At 40.9% G+C, this 21,282-nt stretch overlaps 1 protein-coding gene across 1 annotated transcript; it reads left to right on the plus strand.

Annotated features, from left to right (window-relative positions):
* The first annotated feature begins 6,163 nt into the window (after positions 1-6,163).
* Positions 6,164-19,929, plus strand: LOC109030557 (EF-hand domain-containing protein 1-like). The gene is made up of 9 exons (XM_072300771.1): positions 6,164-6,378; positions 7,281-7,436; positions 7,822-7,982; positions 9,439-9,623; positions 10,850-10,952; positions 11,703-11,820; positions 16,765-16,881; positions 18,393-18,615; positions 19,698-19,929. The coding sequence occupies exons 1-9, from the start codon at positions 6,205-6,207 to the stop codon at positions 19,889-19,891; spliced, it is 1,431 nt and encodes a 476-aa protein (XP_072156872.1). The 5' UTR covers positions 6,164-6,204; the 3' UTR covers positions 19,892-19,929.
* Positions 19,930-21,282: the final 1,353 nt, after the last annotated feature.

The following is a 21,282-nucleotide window of genomic DNA, read 5'->3' on the forward strand; positions in this document are numbered from 1 at the left end:
CTGGCTCCAAATTTTCCGGAGGGATGGGCCCCTCCAAAAGTGGATTTGGGACTCCTCCTGGAAGGGAGACTGGGGCCCTCCACCAGAAAGTTTTGGAAATAACACCTTTGTTACTTCGCATTTTCGTTTATTTTTTCTCTTCTCGAAAAATGACAGGAAAAAACAAAAGAGTCAAAATATTTGTATCAAAAATCATTGTCAATCTTGATACTAACTCGTTGAATCTCTCGATCGCTTATCGAAACATTCATTAAGTCTCATCTCGGATTTCTTCGGGAAAAACCTTAATGAAAACTGTTTTATAATTTGCAAATCTTCCTGCAATTGTTTCGTATCATGGAGAGGGATGCAAGTTTATTTTATCTGCTTACGTGGTGCGCGTCGCTGTAAGCTAGGACAAACCGTTTCCACCAGTTGAAAACGCCTTCCGTTCCGTGTGATACTTCACTACCCACACCGGAGTTAAAATATTTGTATCAGAAACAAGTGTGCATCTTGATACTACTTCGTAGTGTCTCCGGTGAGAAAAAAAAAAAAATATGAGAATCATTTCATCCTGGTCAAAATGTTCCAAATTAGGTACTATCTAGGATGTATCAATCAGCGGAATTTTATTTTTGTATTTATTTATATTTTTTTCCCATGGATTTGTTGTTTAATTGTAACAATTCAAGTTTTTAATCGCCCTGCCGAGACGTCAGGTCAATCAAAAGGCACCTGCATAAACTTTAAAATGTTGGAAATTGATTACTTTTGAAAAAATTGTCCAAAAAATTAAAATAGGACATTGATATCCCAGTGGGGTCTCTTAAAAAAGGCCAAGTTCAGGGGGCGATCGCCTCCTCGTCCCTGCATTACGTACTCATACTAACCTCTTTACGTTTTCTGTTCGGCACTTGAAAGTTCCTTCATGTGCCTTGGATACAACTTTTCATGCATGAATGTGAGCATCGAACCTCGAAATAAATAACCGGCAAGTCCGCGTCACAGTGGAAGTATAGGATCCTGACAGTTGCTAATATTCGGGTATCATTCAGCTATGTACCTACGCTATTCATTTATTTTTTGCGTTTCAGAAGCGCAATTTCCAACTGATGCAGCAATTTGATTATAAGAACGGCTATCCTCTCCCAAAATCATCGGTGTGCGGCATAGGCAAGGAGCCTCTAGATGTCAATTCTATCCTGTTTCGTAACAATTTCACAGCACCGAGGTAAGAAATGTTTTGGTAAGCTCAGACTTGCCATAGTTAAATATTGACCGGGGTGCAAAAAGTGCGTGTGTGCCATCAAAATTCCACTCTGAAATAGAATTGAGTGGTTCAGGCATTCCGAATATTACTACTTTACATTCTATGTTAAAAAATTACCGACGCTGATAAAGGGGCACTTATGGAGCAAAAAACAAGGCAGCACACACGATCCGCGAATATCGCGAAGAACACCGAAACTCGACTGTTTTTTCCTTTCCTGCGCTGATAACAGTTGAGCATTAACATAGTCTCTGTGACACTCACACAGAGTTACATTTTAAAACGAACAACCGTTGCCTACGGCACAACATAACAGTGCATAACAGATGGTGTGCAAGATAATTTTCGGTATTTGTATACATATCTATGAATTAATTATTTAGCGGCGATAAGAATTGGTGGTTGTGCTATCTGGTGGCGAATTCTTGAATCACGCTCCGTAATCCGTATTAGCTTTCTCCCCTCCCCTCGCACGAGCCCCGACAGGTGTCGCCACCAGTGTTCCCAGGCGTGCGGATATTTCCGCGCCGCGCGGACATTCCCTATACCCGCGCGGACAGCGTACGGACAAAAACCTTATGGGAAAATTTTTCCCTATCTTATTTTGTCCGTACGCTCGCCCGGCCCTGTCCGTGCGTCTGTTTATCCGCTTTTCTTTGCAATATTTTACTTTTGCGTAAGTTATTGATACAATGATGTTTAGTATGAAAGCCGGGTATCGTTTGGGAACAAATTAGATACTTTTCGCATTAATTATATTGTATTCTTATCAAAATTCAGTCATTTCATTTATGTCCGTGCGCCCGCCCGGCCCAGTCCGTGCATCTGTTAATCCGCTTTTCTTTGCATAATTTTATTACTTTTGCGTAAGTTATTGATACAATTATGTTTAGTATGAAAGCCGGGTATCGTTCGGGAACAAATTAGATACTTTTCGCATTAATTATATTGTATTCTTATCAAAATTCAGCCTTTTCATTTAAGGTCCGTCCTTGTTTTCTGTATTGTTGTGCTTTTGTGTTTGATCACTCAGACATTTTTTCTTACTTTTTTTTCTCAATTTCGCCAATGTTATGATATAAGGAAGCCACGAATAAAACCCAGGTATCATACAGGACCTTTCTGCATTAATTTATGTGTTATTCAATCAGTTCAATGGGTTAGGAATTATGAATTTCATGAAAAGTCAGCTCCTTTCTTTTGAATTATTGCTTTTTGATGTAGGCACCTATAATTGTTCCGATTATTTTTTCCTGTCAATGCTTTCTAGAGGACATAGGTACTTGAATGTCACAAGAGATCAAGAGAACATCAACATTATCAACAAAACAGCCGGAACCGGAACGGAAACGGAATTCACGGAACACGGACGGAGCACGGAGCGGCACGGATATACACGAGCCTCCCCGAGTTCATCCGGAGAGCGTACGGACATTTTAAGATAGGAGCACCTGGGAACACTGGTCGCCACTCAGTCTGGCGTGCTCGACCTTCAGCCCTTTTTATCTATGCCGCCGCCGCCGACCACCGACGACGGCCGATCGGAATGTGTCCTGGCGCCGGCGCCTAGTTTCGTTTCGTGGAATTTCTCTGAAGATAAATTCTTCTTCTTCCTATCTTCTCCTGACCCACTTACCCATATTGGACTGATACGCTTGGCATCTTCCCATTACGCTATGACAACGTATGATACATCAAGTTACATCAATTTTCAACGGGGAGTTCGAATCTGAGCTTAGATTTTGGATAGCGTGCGTTTTAATTTAGATAAAATTGTTCTTTAAATTGATCGCTAAGCAATATTACTTTGTTTTTACTGTTTTATTTTTCACGTACTTTTCTGGTCACCTCTCAGCTACGCATCCCCAGAAGGATGATTACTAATGAGAAGCCTCGTCTCCTGTTTCAATGAATCTAAACATTTTACTCGTGAAATATTATTAAACTTGTGATTAAAGTAAATCAAACCCGCTTGAGTTCCCTTGAAGTTGTAGATGAATCGATCTATGGGGTCAATTCTAAATTACGGTTTTCAATTAATTAAAATAGAAAAAAAGGGAAAAAATCAAAAACGTTAATCTAGTGGGATTCCCCTCCCCCTCCTCTGAGGCTGTGAAGGATATCCCTTTTCCCTCTCAAAAAAAAAAAAAAAAAAACACGCAACGCTATTCCTTAACCCCCCCCCCCCCCCCTCCAAAAAAGTAAGTGGCGAAAACGATTCTGGCGAATGGAGCGTCTGTCCCCTCCGAACGTCATTCAATTTTTTGCAAAGGTATTGCTTGATCCGTTTGGACTCGGCGACGGAGAGAGTGGTTCTGAAATCATTTGGTTTCTGAAACTTTTATCAGCTGAATCCCTTCATTGCGACTAATTTCAGTGGCGATCATGGGCGTAGCTAGGGGGGGCCTGCCTCCCCCCCCCCCCAGAAAAACAGGATCCTCCATTCCTCACCCTCCCCCGCTCTCTTCACCACGAGAGGTGGTCCCTTGCCCCCCCTCCCCCCCAAGAGAAACTTCCTAGCTACGCCCCTGGTGGCGATCGAGGCGTAAATGATCGATTAATTTCCTCATTTAGTGCTGTGGTAAATAATCGATTATTAAGGTGTTTGTTGCGAGCACCCTGTCTGTCGATCATTTTTCATAGGTTTAAATGGCAGATCAATCGATGTATCGCAAAGCACGCCCCGCCGCAGGCTAAAAAGTTCCGAGTTACGACACTTACGGTCACATGCACCTGTGCTCTGATAAATAATGCATTAATGCAGATGCATCGGGGACTGCGGCTTATTAACTTGTTGAAATCGAAGGAAACGCTCGGTGCTTCCAACTGTTGTTAACGTCTCCTCCTCGGGTAATTTTCACGGCGCAGCGCCAGGACAGCAACGATAAAAGGTTTACAACTGGAGAAGTTTGAAAACCCACCATGCGCACGTAATGTCCCATTCAGAGGCGTGGCGTGAATTGCGATGTATCGATTGTTTTACCATTTAAACCTATGGTAAAGAATCGATTATCAAGGTGTTCGCTGCGAACACCCTGTTTATCGATTCTTTTCCATAGGTTTAAATGGCATAACAATCGATATATCGCAAAGCACGCCACGCCACTGAGTCCCATTCCTCGGAGTCTCGTCTCCCCTGCCATGCAGTAATTGGACCGCATTTTGCAATAAGGAATTACAAATTCTGGTTCAGTCTAGGAAGAACATTTGTACCATTGGTTTCCCTATTCACATATGTATTTTTAAGGATTAGCCAGAAATTGAAGTTCCCTTCCTCTCTGACAGTCACTTCTGCCGCGCGAAGGAAAAATCGTGAACATTCGAATGTTGCAATATTTCTCGAGACAAAATATTTGTTGTTTATGGGGAGAGTTCTGAATACTTTCCATTGGAATATTTCCAGAACTTTGGGTCGAATTTCGAATGAAATTCTCGGAAAAATTGGAAGGAAAATATCGACAAGCCCCTTGTGCTTTACCTTGCGAAATTTGGCAACGTCCCAGGGGCGAGGGCTAGTATGTTTTTCCCCCTTAGTACGGTAGAATTCAATTGAAAAGTAGAAATTCAAAACCTCGTAAGCCCCATCAGGTGTTGCTCAGCTAGCGCAACTGTTTTTCTCATTTAGCAGAAATCCAGTGGTTTGAGAATTAAGATTCTCGTCCAGAAAATGAAACTAAAAGCCAAAAAAAGTTTACGTTCCTCTTCATTCTGTGGATATGCAATTTTACCCACTTGGAAGTCGAAAAAGCTGTATCACAGGTTTCGTCTCATCCAAGTTTTCTACTCTGCGTCAACATCTTTGAGTCAGCAGAAAAGAAACCAAGTTCTATTTCATTGTTGTGGATATGCGTGAAAGTTTTGCTTCTAAATGCATTGTGACCAGATCTGGGAATAGAGACTTCATCTCCAGAAAGAAATTATCTGAAACTTTGATCTTAACGCGGAAAACGATCGCGGAAAGCGCCTGCAAAACTGTACGGATACTTCAAGCATCGCACTGTCTCTCCGTGCCCGCGGCTCAATATGGTCCAAAACTCAATAGTAGGAAGAAATAAGTCGTACAGTGTAATTGACATACTTTTGTTTAGTTATTTGTCTTTTTAAAGATTAGATTTTTTTAATCTAACTTTAATTTGACAAATCAATATTATTGTTTTATTTTAACTAAATCTTTAAGTTATGAACTTACTAAAATTAATTAATTTACTCAACTTCAAAGGTTACTGTTTAAAACTCAAGTTAATAGCTTTTATCTAACATCACTTTTCAGTGATCTTACTAAAAACTGATGTTTTTTGAGTCGCAAATTTCGATTTTGATGTCAAATTGCCTCCATTTTAACACCCTGACTAATAAATTGTAGACAAGTTCACGGCGCGCTGCGGCGCGGCGTGCTGCTAGCTCAAAACTCGCACTGACGCCTACAAACCTAACGGGATACTTCAAGCATTGCGCAATGCTTGAAGTATCCCTTAGGTTTGTAGGCGTCAGTGAGAGTTTCGAGCTGGCAGCACGCCGGATGCCCGCGGTAAGTTCCGAGATGCACACGCCATCTGGAAATGCGTAACCTAACCTAGCTTCCGGATCGCAAAAATGGAGCACATTTTGGTCAAAACGTATTACATTTCATATCATCCATTACTCAAAGTCGTAGTCTACGTAATTTTTCCACTGCCTACGCATTTCCCTAACGACCAATCGGTCGTCTGTTCGTGAACATTCTGCGCTCCTGAAAGCATCATGTACAGTCTTAGCAAAATCTGAAGGTGCTTACTAGGTTTCGAATTTCCACTTTCCAATTGGACGTATTTATGCTAAAAGGACCTATGTGCATAGGGTTTGCGCGTAACATAAGTTCCTTTTAGCATAAATACTTCTAATTACGAACTTACGCTTCAAATTCCAGCACTTTGGACCCATCGCTGATTTACGGGCGGACGAAGACGCCAGTGATGGCGAAAGTGATTCCGCACTACGCCGAGTACGACAAAAAGTGTCTCCTTTTTCGAGGGTTCTTCCAGCAGAGAGTACCGGAGCCTTCCACCGAAGGAATTAGGACTCGGATTGTGAACATAATCTACTATCTGGAGGATGACACCCTCACAGTCGTCGAGCCGCCAGTACACGTGAGTTTATCAGTGAATAAATGGGGAATAATTCAGTAATATGGGAAAATTATGATGTTCACACCCACTGGCGGATACATCAAATTGGCTACATTGTATTTTCTCTATTTAAACCTATGGAAATGTATCGATTCTTGGGAGGGGCAGGTGCTCCGACAAGAATCGATTATTTTGCATAGGTTTGAATGGAGGAAATCCGGTGTTGCTAAATTACTGGATCCGCCTCTGTTCACACCCAGAGATGCAACATGAAATTTCAACGGATGATATTTCATGATTTTAATTTTGCTGAAGAGTGAAATTTTATATTCCATGAAATTCAATGATTTTTCAGAAGCTGAGTATGCAATCCGTATAACAATTATCTAAAAATTCGTAAAGAGAACGACTCATAATTTTTCTTTCAATATTACAAAAGTAAGATTTTACTGTTTCTATGTGATTCGTGGCATACTGAGTTCACCAAGGAAGTTTCAAAAATTTCGTAAAATTTCATATTGTAGAGTTCCATGATATACACCTCTGTTCACACCGAATCAAGAGGCTGCCCATTAATGTAATTAAGATCTACAATTTCTTGCTCATCCGTAAAAACATTTATGCGTATAAAAAAACTGATGGTACTTAAGTTGTTTCTAAACTGAGCCTGAAATTATAGCTCTTAGTCAGGACTTGTTATAGGCAGCATTGAATCAGCTCCTTCATAATTAGGTACCCTTTGCCACAGAGGTCTGAAACATGTCATTCGATGAGATTCAATTATCTTTAAAGAATTTTATCTCTTCAAATTTGCTTCGCCGAGATATTTCAATTTTAAATTTAAAAAATTACAGGGGTGACTTTCATTAATTTCCGGTCATGCTGATCTCAAGATTCATTCTCTTTCGTATTATTTTGTGCAGAATTCCGGTTTGACGCAGGGGAAGCTAGTTCGGCGAGATCGCGTACCAAATGAAAGCACCGGGCATCCGTGGCACTGGAAGGATTTTAACGTTGACATCGATGTTCGATTCTATGGCATCAGCTACCGTATTTGCAACTGCGATGCATTCACACGGGTAAGCACATCTGACACGCAGGGGTGGATTGAGCTGTGTGGCGAGGGGGCGATCGCCCCCTAAATTTACCAATATAGGGCCCGAATGAGCCCCTTTTGGCAAGTTTTGACATTAATGAGGAGCCCGAGTTTTGAAACCAGAGTATTTTTGAAACGTCGTATAAACGCGTCTTGTTCCTAAACTTCTTATTTACCTAAAGCGATTTTCCTGACTAAGGAATACGTCAAATTATTGCGGCCCGTAGAATTCAACATGCAGGTTTGGTACCTTCCTTTTAGGTAAAATTAATTTACGCATCTTGAGATATTTTTCCCGTGAACTCTAACGGTTCTCGTCTACACGGAAAAATATTTTTTACTGTCTTTGTTTGTGTTTATATTTTCAGGAATTTTTATTGAGTCAAGGTATAGAAATGAACGAAGAACGAGAGTTACCAGTCGACCCGACTCCTCAAGAAAAACACGAGCCTCTGAAAAGTGCTCGCAAACAAACTTTGGCAGACGAGAAATTTAGACAATATCTACAGTTCGATGGAAAAGTTTTAAGGTACATTGTCAAATTCCTAGAGAAAAAGAATTAAAAGAATAAAATTAGAAAAAGAAACCTTCTGACTCGCCAATTTTAAGCTTACTGAGTTAGAGAGGTAGGAAAAAGGATATGCGTTTCCTTCGTTCTTTCTACGTTTTCCTTTCCAATTTTCCAATTGAATTTCGCCCCGCGAATCAGCGAATCCTCTAATGGTTCCATTATTTTGTTGAGTATGTAATTTTATCTCCGGGGAGTTAATAAAGTTGCTTGAGGTGAAAGCGAACCCGCGGAAACGGCGGATGCCTGCCTTTAATAAGACCGCTGAGGCACAGTGCGCCGGCTTCTAAACTCCTTCAATTCGTCGGTTAGGCAATTTGATCTCCGGAGAGTTTAAATAGTTGCTGATGTGAATTGAAGGAGACGACCGGCGTCACGGCGGGCGCTCAGAGCTTTCGATTTTTATTACTTTGCCGGAATTCGAATCAGCTGATTCTTTTATGATTCTTTCATTCATCAGGCACAGTATTTAAAGACACTAATACACTGCTATCTTCAGTAAGTTACAACTCTATTGCTTTGACCGTCCGATAAATCTAGCCGAAACATTTTAGAATAAAAGTTAAGGACGTTTAAATGCGGACGAACCCAACATCGTGAAAAAAAACGACAGAAACTTATAGAAATTTAGATTGGAGATCACGGACAGCCAGTCGATGACAGTAAATTTTGAATAATATAGGAAGTACTGTATGGTTCATTTTTGGCTGTGCGGGCACTACTTACGTTTCACATGCGTCATCTTAAATCAAACTGGACTCAAGTTGATGAGAAGAAGACACCTGAAAAGTTATAAGACTCTTGCGAGGTACATATCGACAGCGTAAGTCCGCATTCACATATCTCGTTTGCGGTGTCTGAATATCTCCGCATCTAGGTTATTTTTTTAAAGGAGAACAAATTGACATCATTCCTTAGAGTTTATGCAGAATTTTCTTCGCACAGAGAAGAAAAATCACTGCAGTTTTAAAGGATTGCCGTTGAGTAGTTTTCCGTTTAAAAAATAAAGTATGACAGGACGTCTGCGACGTCGTAAACCGAGTCATGTGATTGCCGACTGTCACCGTCGATATACGACCTCATTTCTAAAGGCGTTGATATTTAATGATCAGTTGTATTTGATTAAATGGATTACATTTTGCGAAAGGAACCACTAGCATTGCAATGTTGCTAAGATTGTGCAACTTCTTTTGTCTTGGAGGAAAAACCCGATTATTCATTAATAGTCTCTATTTTACTCGCTAAAAACTGTAAATTTAAGACACAAATTACCATCTAAATTTCATAGTTTTTCCACGATTTCCGCAATTTTATTGCAAAAGATGAAGTTGCACAATCTTAGCATCATTGCAATGCTAGTGGTTCCTTTTTGCAAAATGCAATCCAAATATGTTTTTTCTTACGCTTTTATTCGTAGGTTTTATGCGGTGTGGCTGAATAGTGACGGAGAATCGAACGAAAAACGACCGTGCACCATCTACTACTACCTCTCAGACGACCGGATGGAAATTCTTGAGGCGAGAGAAATAAACAGCGGCAGAGATCCGTTTCCGCGAGTACTCAACCGAATGAGAGTACCAAAAAACTGGGAGATCCTGCCAGGTATAGAGACTCACTTCAAGTGTTTACTTTCAATCGCGCCCGCCAAACGTGATATGACGTCATACCTGACGTGCCCTACGTATTTCATATCTCGTCTCTCACACGAAGGAACGTAACCCCATTCCAAATTTGTAAAATCGATTCAAACAACCCTGGTAAAAATTGGCAATAGGAGTTGCGTTTCAAAATACACACTGAAAAAAAAATTCTTGGCGTTTATACCAAGGTCCGTTGGTACCTTTACAATCTCACTTTTTTTTACCAATTATTGGTAATTTTACCAAGACAGACTGGTAAACTTACCTAAAAACCGGTATTTTTACTGTTTTTTCAGGTGAGAATACCACCTTTATTGGTAATCAATTCCCGGTAACTTTGCCATTTTATCTCGGTAATTCTACCATAGTCGATAAAAAATATTGGCGTTTTTACCAAGGTCCTGTAAAATTACCGAGAAAGTTCAATAATTTTACCGAGATTTCTCGGTAAAATTATAATAATAATAATAATAATAATAATTTATAATAATTTATTTTATTTGTAAATGCACATTTATAACGGCGAAAACAAATATGTCAAAATTAGTTAGGATAAAAGAAAAAAAATAAATAAAAAAGAAGGGAAAAGAGATTACAGAACTTAAGCTAAATATTCTGCTACACTATACAAACACTTGGCAATAAAAAATTGTTTTAGTACACTTAGAAAATTTGGGTCCCTGTATTTGGATTTCAGGTTTGCGGGAAGTTTTTCAAAAAATATACCAAAAAATATACCAATTCCATAAATGGTAATTTTACCAAGAAAAAACTGGGATCAAATAGAACCTTGAATTCTTGGTAATGTTACCCTTTTCTTAGTAAATACACCGAGATTTTTTTTTCAATGCAATAGGAATTCTTATAGCCAGCTATAGGAGGCGATAGGAAAGCATATAGCTGTGACCCTGTGATACTCGTGCAAAATGAATCAAATTATTGAAAGAGCATGCTCGTTTCAGTTTGACTGAAATGTCCATTAAATTAACCAATTTTGGTCTTTTGAGTGAAGCACTGAGCTTTATTTTGGTTCTAAGACTTGACTTATGTTATTCAAAACATGCTTCTTTTGTCAAAACATAATAAGTTCTCTTCCTAATGGAGTTAAGGAATTCTAATCAGTATGTAAGTGAATCTAATCCGATTCTTCTCTTCCATTCTTTTCACGTTTACCCATTTGGATTTCAGCCTCGAATGCAAGCTCGCCGGATGCAGCTGATATGGAAAATGTAGAATATTTCGGCCCCCGAGACCTCCTAGTTGGAGAAACATTGTACATACTGAGAAAACAGTAAGATGGTTTTTTTAAGTAATAAAATATAAAAATAATCTGCAAATTACTAGTATTTGCGTTATCATCAGCGCTTACCTCGCAGAGTTCCTTCCTGTCCTCAGCTTTGACACTAATGCTTTTGGGCAACGAGAGCCTTCAATTCTGTCGCTCAGGCAATGTCTTGACTCTCATGCTAGAATAGTTTTATTTAGTAAATCAATGATAGATGAACACTCTCTCAGAATCTGTTGATGTTCTGCGGCCAGTAGCCTCTTAATTAATACATTGAAGCTATAGAGATTTGAAGGGGGGGGGGGGTGTTCTCACCAGGGACGGACTGGTAATCGAAAAGTTAGGAGGCTATATACCTAAACGTGGGGGCCCCTCTAAGAAGGTCCGGGCCCCCCCCCCCCCCCCCCCCCCGAGGGAACTATGCAAAACGATTATCTGGATATCGGAACTAGGCTGTTTTTAAAACGCCTTCAAATGCGCCGTGATACCTCACGCGTTCCGGGAGTTCAAATAGTTGTATCATTGCGCCTTAGAAATGCGACGGAAGATTACAATTGAAATAGCTTTCATACACGCTGGCTTTGTCGATTTCCTTTGACATTTTAGCTTCTCACGAGTTTTTTAAGAGTAAAAATATGACCTCTTCTGGTACTCATTTGCTGAAGAAAGGTTAAAAGCGCTTTCAGATAACACAATTACACGTAGAATGTTTCTGGGTTAAAATTTGTTCATTGAAAGAAATTCGTATTTGTCTAGGTTCTTCCTGTATGACTGCGATCTCTTTACAAGAAGATTTTATAAGAATTGTTTGAACATTGAGCAAGGCCCGGCAATAGACGTAAAGGAACCAAAGGAGCGATTTAAAATAACTCCGGTGAGAACTCCATTGCTCCTCAATATTCATACTATGTGTTTAAATGAATTAACAAATAGGTATAATACTCCAGTTTCCAACATAGTTTTTTTTTTCTTCAAAGAAACTTAATCGTATACTTAGATAACAATTACATTTCATTAAATATAGCAGGGACCCTTCTACATATCGATGGTGAAACAGCAGAAATGCGTGCCTCGGTTTGCGGTGTTGCAGACTCCCTGCCATTTTGATTTTCTCAATGAAAAACTACTGAACGTCATTTTTCGAAAATTTTACTGAATTTTCTTCTCTTCATGAAAGATATTTTATGAAAACTTCAATCCATGATGTTGGTTCTGTCTTCGTTTTTAAGATAAAATAGTAGGTAGCGGATATTTCGAGACATCGCAACAGAGATAGGCATTTTAGTAGTTTCACCGTCGATTTGCCTTGAACTTTCAAATACTGCATTTATGCTAATGCTTTATGCATTTAACTATATATCATCATTCATTTTAATAGGTAGGTACCATTAAAAGCCTTAAATTGAAAGTAAACTGCATCCGTAAAATAACCCTGGTAAAAATTGGTGATAAGAGCTGCGTTCCAAAATACCATAGGAATTCTTATAGCCGTCTAAAGAAGGCTACAGAAAATCATATAGCTGGCTGTAGAATGCGGAGAAAATCATACGGCCGGGCTATACGAAGCGATAAAAAATTATGCAGCTGGGCTATAGTTCCTATCGCCGGGCTTTACACTTTATCGCCTGGCTGTTGCTTTTTTGCCATCGATCATAAAAGGCTATAAGAAATTGTATTGAAATTCGTGTGCTTTGGAAATCATTAAGTTTGATACGGAACCACCTAAATATTTACAAAACACACGTTATATTTTCCTTTAATACATATTTTTTTTTCATCAATTAAAACGAGAATAATCCATACAGGATGTGCAAACATTTCAAAATCATGAGTTGAATAACGCTGACTCCGCCAGATTAAATATTAGAACCTAGCACAAAGCGGAGCGGCGCGGCGACGCACTGGCGCCTACAAACCTAACAGGGATACTTCACACATTGCGCAACGCGTGAAGTATCCCTGTTAGGTTTGTAGGCGCCAATGCGCGTTTTGCCCTGGCTGCCCGCCTGCCGCACCGCAACGTGCCACGGCGCTTGAAGCAACTATTTCACACCAGAGGTATTGCACAGTATCATACGAAACTGAAGGCGCTCTAATATATTAGGAATGGCGCAGGCATCCATCAAAAGTACGGAGCTTTCCTCGCAAGATACTACGGCCCAAAAAGAGAGCAGTGGTCCGAAAACTCACTAAGTCCTAGCATTCGTAATGAGTGACGTTTAGCATACACTTTATCGCCTGGCTGTGAGTTGCTTAATCGCCATCGACTATAAAAGGCTATAAGAAATTGTGTAGCCGGCTATAGAAACTATTGAAAATCTTACAGCCGGCCGTAGGTCTATGGTATTTTGGAACACAGATTCTACTGCCAATTTTTACCAGGGAAATCAGGAATTCGCGTTTGGACTAAATCTAATAAAAAGAATATTAACTTATTGGTCTGTCGCCGCTTTGTGTGTATGAGCCGCTTTTACGGCGCGCTAGGGCGCTCTGCGACGCCTATTCTCCACAGGAATCTGTCATGGTAGAGATCCTCCGGAAGATGGCATCTCTCCATCTCTTCATGGATGCCCTCTACCCACCGTTTGGCTGGACGCCCTCTCCGTCGCCTACCTGGGGGGACCCACTCCAACACCTTCTTCGGCAACCTGGTATCAGCCATTCTCTGCACATGCCCATACCATACCAATTGCTTGGTCATGATATCGTGCACAATCGTCCCCTCAACGCCCATTATCTCTCGGACACGTTCATTCCTGACACGTTCTCTCCTCGAGATTCCAGCCGATCTTCGCCAGAAATCCATCTCGGTCGCCTTGAGCATTTCTTGGGTCCGCTTCTTCAACTGCCACACTTCACTGCCATAGGTGATAATAGGCTTGACAACCGAGTTATAAATCCTCTTCTTGTTGTCTTTGGAAATCCTTTGGTCCCAAAGGATCCCATTAAGCATGGCGATGGCTTTCCTTCCTAGAAGATTACGGTCCCGAATGGCCTGATCCAGCTTCCCATCCGAAGTCAGGTTCACCCCCAGGTACTTGTATTGTTCGCAACTTTCTATATGTTGACCATCCTCCAGGACTATGCTTTGCTGAGCACCTCCGACTGACATCTTTTTTGTCTTACGGACACTAACCTCGAGGCCCCATTTACGGTACTCCTCCACCAACTTCCGGGTCATATACTCCGCGTCATCGTGATCTTGACTTATGACTACCTGGTCGTCAGCAAAGCATAGCGTGAACAGTGTTTCTTGGTCATTTAGAGGGACGCCCATGCCGGCACACTTTCTTTTCCATTCCTTCAGAACGTGCTCTAGATATATCTTAAACAGCGTCGGTGACAGAAAACATCCCTGCTTAAGCCCCTTGGTGACAAAAAAACCGTCTGAAAGCCTTCCTTGGCACTTAATTCTAGCAAAAGCCCCCCGATAAAACTGCTTGACTGCCCCAATAAGTCCTTTACTAAAACCAGTTTCTTCTAGGACTTCCCAGAGTTTCACAAGAGGAATACTATCATAAGCCTTTTCAATATCCAAAAACACTAAATGAAGCTCCTGGCCAACAATTCTCTTCTTTTCGGTTAACTGGGTAACACAGAACAGATGATCAGCGGTAGACCGACCAGCCCTAAAACCTGCTTGCTCCTCCGCCTCGAACGGGGTCCACTCCTCTTCGATCTTCGCTTTCAACACTTTTCCATAAATTTTACTTATCGTTCCTGTCACCGCTAACCCTCTGTAGTTCCCACAGTCATCCTTCCTTCCTTTTTTATGCGACGCTGTTATCCAGGCCTCTTTCCATTCTTTCGGGATGTCATCACCGTCAATGCACTTCTGCAGCAAATCCCTGAGATGGTTAACTAACTTGCCAGTCCCACATTTAATTAACTCGGCTGGAATGTTCCCTGGCCCAGGAGCTCTTCCATTCATCAATTCCCTGATTGCTTTGACCACCTCCTCAACTCGAATTTCCATTGAGTGATCCTCGACTATATTTTCAGCATTCCCCGTTTGAAACTCTGGTCGTCCTTCCGTCAATAATTTATTAAAATGTTCGTCAAGCTGTGAGATTGTTATCGGAGATATAATGTCCCGTTTCATGTCCCTTCTTAGGCCTTTGATCAGCTTCCAGCTCTCAGCACTCTTCCTTCCCCCCAGGTATGTGTCAATCCTTGAGCAGTTGGTCTCCCAAGACTCGTTTTTCTTCCTGGTGATTAAAAGACGAACCCTCGCCTGGGCTTTCCTATACGCGCCGCGGGTGTCTGCAGTCCTAGAAGCCAGATAGTCATGGTACTTCCTACGCTTTTCTTCAATTACCTCCTCTACCTCTTTGTCCCACCAGTAGGGTTTCTGTACATCCTTGCTCTCATTACACATACCCAGGGCTTCCTTCGCAGCTGAATGTATGCAACTTTTGATGAACTGGTACAACTCTTCCGCAGTATCGAAAGTTTCTACTCCCAGTTTCTCATCCAGCCGCTTCCTGTAGAGCGCTTTCACGCTTTCATGCTGTAAGCTATCGCGATGTTGTAGTGCACTTGTTCGATCTTCGTTCCTTGTGGCTGGCACTTCTGATGTTGCAAGGTATTCCTCTGCAGCCCATACTTAACCGGAAATGCGATCTCCGCCTTGAGAAAATGGTGATCACTACCACAGGAGAACCCCCGGCAAACTCTTACTTGTTGAACCTTCATGGTACTCGTTTGCCTGGTGACCGCGTAGTCGATGATTGACTTCAGCCCCCGAGTTTGCTGAACCCACGTGTACTTATGGATATCTCGATGTTGGTAGAATCCGTTCAGTATTTTCAACTCGTTTTGTTCACACATATCAATGATGCGTGCACCATTGTCATTCATCGCCTCTTCACCGAAAGGTCCAACAACTTTAGAACCATTCCTTCGTCCGGTTCTACCATTCAAATCTCCCATGATAATGACCTCCCTTGTCCTTCTAACCCTCAGAACCTCGTCGTTGAGTTGCTCAAAGAACTGATCCTTTAGATTGACGGGAGCATCATCATTTACACCATATACTCCTAACAGGGCCACCTTGTGACCATGCAGTGTAAGATGCATTCTGATGATCCGCTGGTCTACTGCTTCCCAAGTAGTTATAGACGGACGCAAACTTTTCCGGATAAGTATGGCGACTCCCTGCTGTGCGCGTTGATCTTTACTGACACCACTATAGAACAGATCATAACATCCTAAGTTTTCTGATCCTGTGCCTTTCTTTTTCGTTTCTGTTAACACGGCGACATCTACATTATACTTTTTTACCTCCGATACAACCTCTGTCAATTTATTAGAAATGCCCTGTACATTCCATGTCCCAAAAACCATTGTCCTTTTCCGTAGTTTGTGTCGCAAAATCCGTTTTTTTCCATTATCACCGAGGCTATCTTTATTAGGCTTTTTAACATTAAGTTTTTTCCGGGTATCGGGGAGTTAGCCCGATGCCCCAACCCCCAACCTGGAGGACCAGGGTTTGATTTTGGAGTACCGTCTCCTAGACAGGCTGCTTTCACCACAGCTATGAGCCCTGTCTGCCCCTCTGATGAGTGGTTCATACGCCATGAAGCCGGTGACCATCTCCACCCCCCTTTAAGGCAGGGGCTACCAGCTGGGGTCCGCAGGCTTGCTAAACCTGTGACAGTACTGAGTAAAGTCCCCCATACGGTACTGTCGCCGCTTTTACTCGTCAAATTCCGAGTGAATGTGCCCCCATAGATTTGTGGCTAAAATTTTGAATTTGATGCGCACTATTCTGGGTTAAATTTTTCCTCACATTCCAATATATTTTCTTTCTCTACAGATGATTCCTCCTCACATTGGAATCGGTCAACCGGAAGATACCATACAGTCTTGTTTGACTCTCAAGCCGGTACCTCTGAAAAAAAATATGATTCAATACGTCACTAATGCTGGAAAAGTAAGGAGTTACCGAATTTGCACCATTCTTCATAATCCATTAATTCTCCAACAGTGATAAATTTTAAGCTCTTGTTTTGGTGTCTCCATGCTTTCATGCTTTCAACAGCCATATTTCAGTTTGACTTAAAGAGAGCTATGTGAATTACATCACCTCAAAATGGCCAAGTGCACTAGTGCAGTCCCCGTCCGATAATGTTCCGAGATCGATTATCGATATTTCCCCCTTTGAAGCTATGGGAAAGCATCGATTATTCTGTATATCGATCCATTACAAAGGTTTAAATGACAGGTCCACCGGTGTATCGCAAAGCACGCTACTCTACAATTCCGGAGTGACACATTGTTTGAGTAGACGCACAAAATGCAAACTTTAAACGATGTAGGTTTTCATCCATTGTAAAATTCTGATTCATGTCCTGACAAAAGAGGACACGCGTCGTACCTTTGACGTAAACGCATATCTTCTTCGGACGTGAGTTCTGTAAAGCACAGGATCATATGGATAACGTGGCTCATTTCAAGATGCAGATACGCTCTTACGATAGAGGTTCGACGAAATAAAACACAAGAAGAGATTCTGTTCCAAGGTAGCCTTTTTAGAGTCCCTTACTTTCAGAATTGGTAAAAAATTCCTGCGCTACCCACCCCAAAGTAGCAGTGATCGCGATGATTGCGATTTGATCCGAGAATGTATCGCGATTTTATCGATGTTGATTCATCGGATGAAAAATTACGATAAATTGCGATTTCATCACTTAAATTTGCAATAAAGTCGCGATGTATGCAATATTATAAAACAAAAAATCATGATAAATTGAGACAAGATGTCGATTTTATTGAACGCGATTTCACAAAGATAAAATTGCGACAAGATCGAAGATAATCGCCTAGATGTTGATGATCCTAGCAATCTTATCGCCAAAAAATCGCAACTTAGGTAATTTCAAAATATCGCGATTTTTCCGTTGAAAAATGCTGTTTGGGCACCACTTCCTCTAGGGGACAATGAGGAACTTTCACTTCCTTTCCTCTGAAGTTTCATCTTCCACATGTTGTTGCATGGTTGTCACGAGGGAGGGAAAAGGGGTAACACTGTAACAGGCCCCATATCTTTTTATTCATTTGACCTCCTCTATAGGGAAACTTTAATCAATTTTGATCAAACTTAGAACGGATCAAGGATTCGATCCATTGTCAGCTCCTCTCCCCCACACAAATTTTGTCTCCTTTTAAAATTTTATCGCCTCCACCTAAGATTTGTTTGAATTGGTCCATAACATTGTGAAGAGTTTTACAAAGGAGACAAAATTTTATGTGGGATGTCAAGCAAATTGTGTATCCTTAAAACAACAATTACACCTGTTCTCCTTAATTTGGTGAAATAGATCCACCGTCCTGTGTAGTGGACCTTCTCTACTTATAAATTGATAAAATCGCACATCTTACTTCCTATTTGGCATACTTCGCAGCCCTCTGTTTTAATTTCGAATCAATGTCATACTTGTCTAGGTTCTTAGGTACAAGGCACGACTGGACTGGATACACCCTGAGGATAAGGACAGGGAATTTGTCATCCATTATTCGCTAGCTGATGGACTTCTGTCAATATCAGAGAAAAGAGTGAAAAATTCAGGCTTTGAAGGCGGCCGTTTCTTGAAACCTATGCTTCTCATGAAACCTGACTCCGACACGAATTATCCACAGTATTATAATCCAACCGATTTTAGATTAGGTAAGTTGAATCTCTGAGACAATCGGAAGAATTTGTGCAGGTACCTACCTAGTTATCTAGTCATTAGTTTATGACTTTCACATGCGATTTACTACGAGTCTGTAAAAATTTACAACCGCGGAGACAATATCCACGGTGAAACTATATCAAACCACGTATCTCGGTTTGAGAGGTGGGCCCCCTGTCATACTCAATCTTTTAAATAGTAAACTACTCGACGTAAATTATCGAAATTTACGAGATTTTTCTTCTCAGTGCGAAGAAACTGTGAAAACTATGCGGTATGTAATTGATTCGCTCTAGCTGAAGCTCCCTCCAAAAAATAAAATGAAAGCGATGAGATTTTTAAACACCGCAAACGAGAAACGAGGTCTCATAGTTTCACCGTCAGTATATTTGTGTGATCCCACTTAAAAAATTGAAGCAATCCAATTGTGTGAGGTTAAAGTTTAATTTAGAAGCCAACGCTATGTTCTCGCACAATATCTCGGCATAGTAATGCTCTTGGGATGAAAGAAAATGAACCATCACCTGGCCTTTTGAAGGACATAGATTCAATTTTACCCTCCTTTTCCTCTCTTTCGCACAAAGGAAAAAACTTTGTGCATGGGATCCGAAGTTGAGGTCATATCGATAGCTGAAAACTTCACATCAAGCATCCGAAAGCTTGAGGTCAAGCTGCCGAAGTTGAAGTCACACACCTGAAGTACTTTGGTACTCGGTTGAAACTTCTACGGAGTCAACCAAAATACCGAAGTACTTCAGATGTGCGACCTCAACTTCGGCAGCTGAACCTGAAGTTTTCGGACCACAATTCGAAAACTTCAGAGATTCTTTTTTTTTTTTTTTTTTTTTTTATATTCTTCAAATACATGTTACAACCACCTACTAGGTGTAAATTAACTTTTCTTTACAAATAAAGTAACTTAGAAATTGACTAACGTCTAATTTTTGTTTTTAGCTTTAAGAGATTCGTACGACTAGAACTTCGGGTCTCATGCATACGAAGTTTTTTTCTCTCTGCCCCAACACCCTTTCATCTCTCTTCCAATTCAATCATCTAATTTCATTTGAAATTCTAGGCTCCATAGTTCACGTCTACGGCCAACGATTCATCATCACAGGCGCTGCTTTGTCGGTACTTCGATATATGGAAGAAAATCCTGAAAAATTCAGACCGGAACATTTGGATGAATTTAGAAATTACTTCTCTCAACTTGGTGTCACTACGCATAATGAAACTCGTTTGGAAAGTGATCAAACGCTAGTACATTGATTTATATTTTATAATCTACACTTGTTACTTTTTTTCAAAATAGATAATTTGTTAATCAAGTCACTTGCTTTTTGTGTTGTGGTACTTTAACACTCACCTTGTTCGAAGGGCCACTCATATACCAGGAGCCAACATCTAAACATCCAACATCTAAGAATCTGAGATTAATGAAAGAACGATTTCACTATTTTCATTTTTTCCCATCCACCGTATCTCTTTGAACGACGCTTAAAACAAGGAAAATCCCGTTATAGCAAAAATTAAGACTAATCATTTGACTCTTCGCTATGGCGGTGACACTGATTGCAAAAATGCGTATCTCGTGATGCAGTGTCAATTCTTAGTGTCGAAGACGCGAATCTCGGCATTTCTGCCGTATTTTCTAACAGTTCGAGAAATTATTCAAAATGCTGATGAAGTGTGAAAAAGCAGCTTATTCTTGCTATCCTCAAGAATTATTTACCCTTCTACTATCAATAAAGAGGAATCTAGACAGTTTTTTCCCTGGTAAAAATTGGCGATAGGAGCTGAGTTTCAAAATACCATAGGATTTCTTATAGCCGACTGAAGAGGGCGATAGAAAATCATATAGCTGGCTTTAGAAAGTGGAAAATATCCTACGGCCGGGCTACACGAAGCGATAAAAAATTATACAGCCGGGCTGTAGTTCCTATCGCTGGGCTTTACACTTTATCGCCTGGCTGTTGCTTTTTCGCCATCGGCTATAAAAGGCTATAAGAAATTGTATTGAAATTCGTGTGCTTTGGAAATCATTAAGTTTGATATGGAACCACCTAAATATTTACAAAACACACGTTATATTTTCCTTTACTACATATTTTTTTTCATCAATTAAAATGAGAATAATCCATACAGAGTATGCAAACATTTCAAAGTCATGAGTTGAAAAACGCTGATTCCGCGAGATTAAATATTAGAGCCTAACACAAAGCGGAGCGGCGGTAGCGCTCTTCGGAAGGGATACTTCACGCATTGCGCGATGCGTGAAGTATCCCTGTTAGGTTTGTAGGCGCCAATGCGAGTTCAGCGCTGGCTGCCCGCCCGCCCGCCGCGCCGCGCCGCAGCGTACCGCGGCGCTTGAAGCAACTATTTCACACCAGAGGTATTGCACAGTATCATACGAAATTCAAGGCGCTCCAACATATTAGGAATGGCAGGCATCCTTCAAAAGTACGGAGCTTTCCTCGCAAAATAAATCAAGATACTACGGCCCAAAAAGAGAGCGGTAGTCCAAAAACTCACTAAGTCCTAGCATCCGTAATTAGTAACGTTTAGCATACACTTTATCGCCAGGCTGTTGCTTAATCGCCATCGGCTATAAAAGGCTATAAGAAATTGTGTTGCCGGCTATAGAAGCTATTGGAAATCTT

This window comes from Bemisia tabaci, chromosome 5, assembly GCF_918797505.1.
Source record: "Bemisia tabaci chromosome 5, PGI_BMITA_v3".
Taxonomy (NCBI): Eukaryota; Metazoa; Arthropoda; class Insecta; order Hemiptera; family Aleyrodidae; genus Bemisia; species Bemisia tabaci.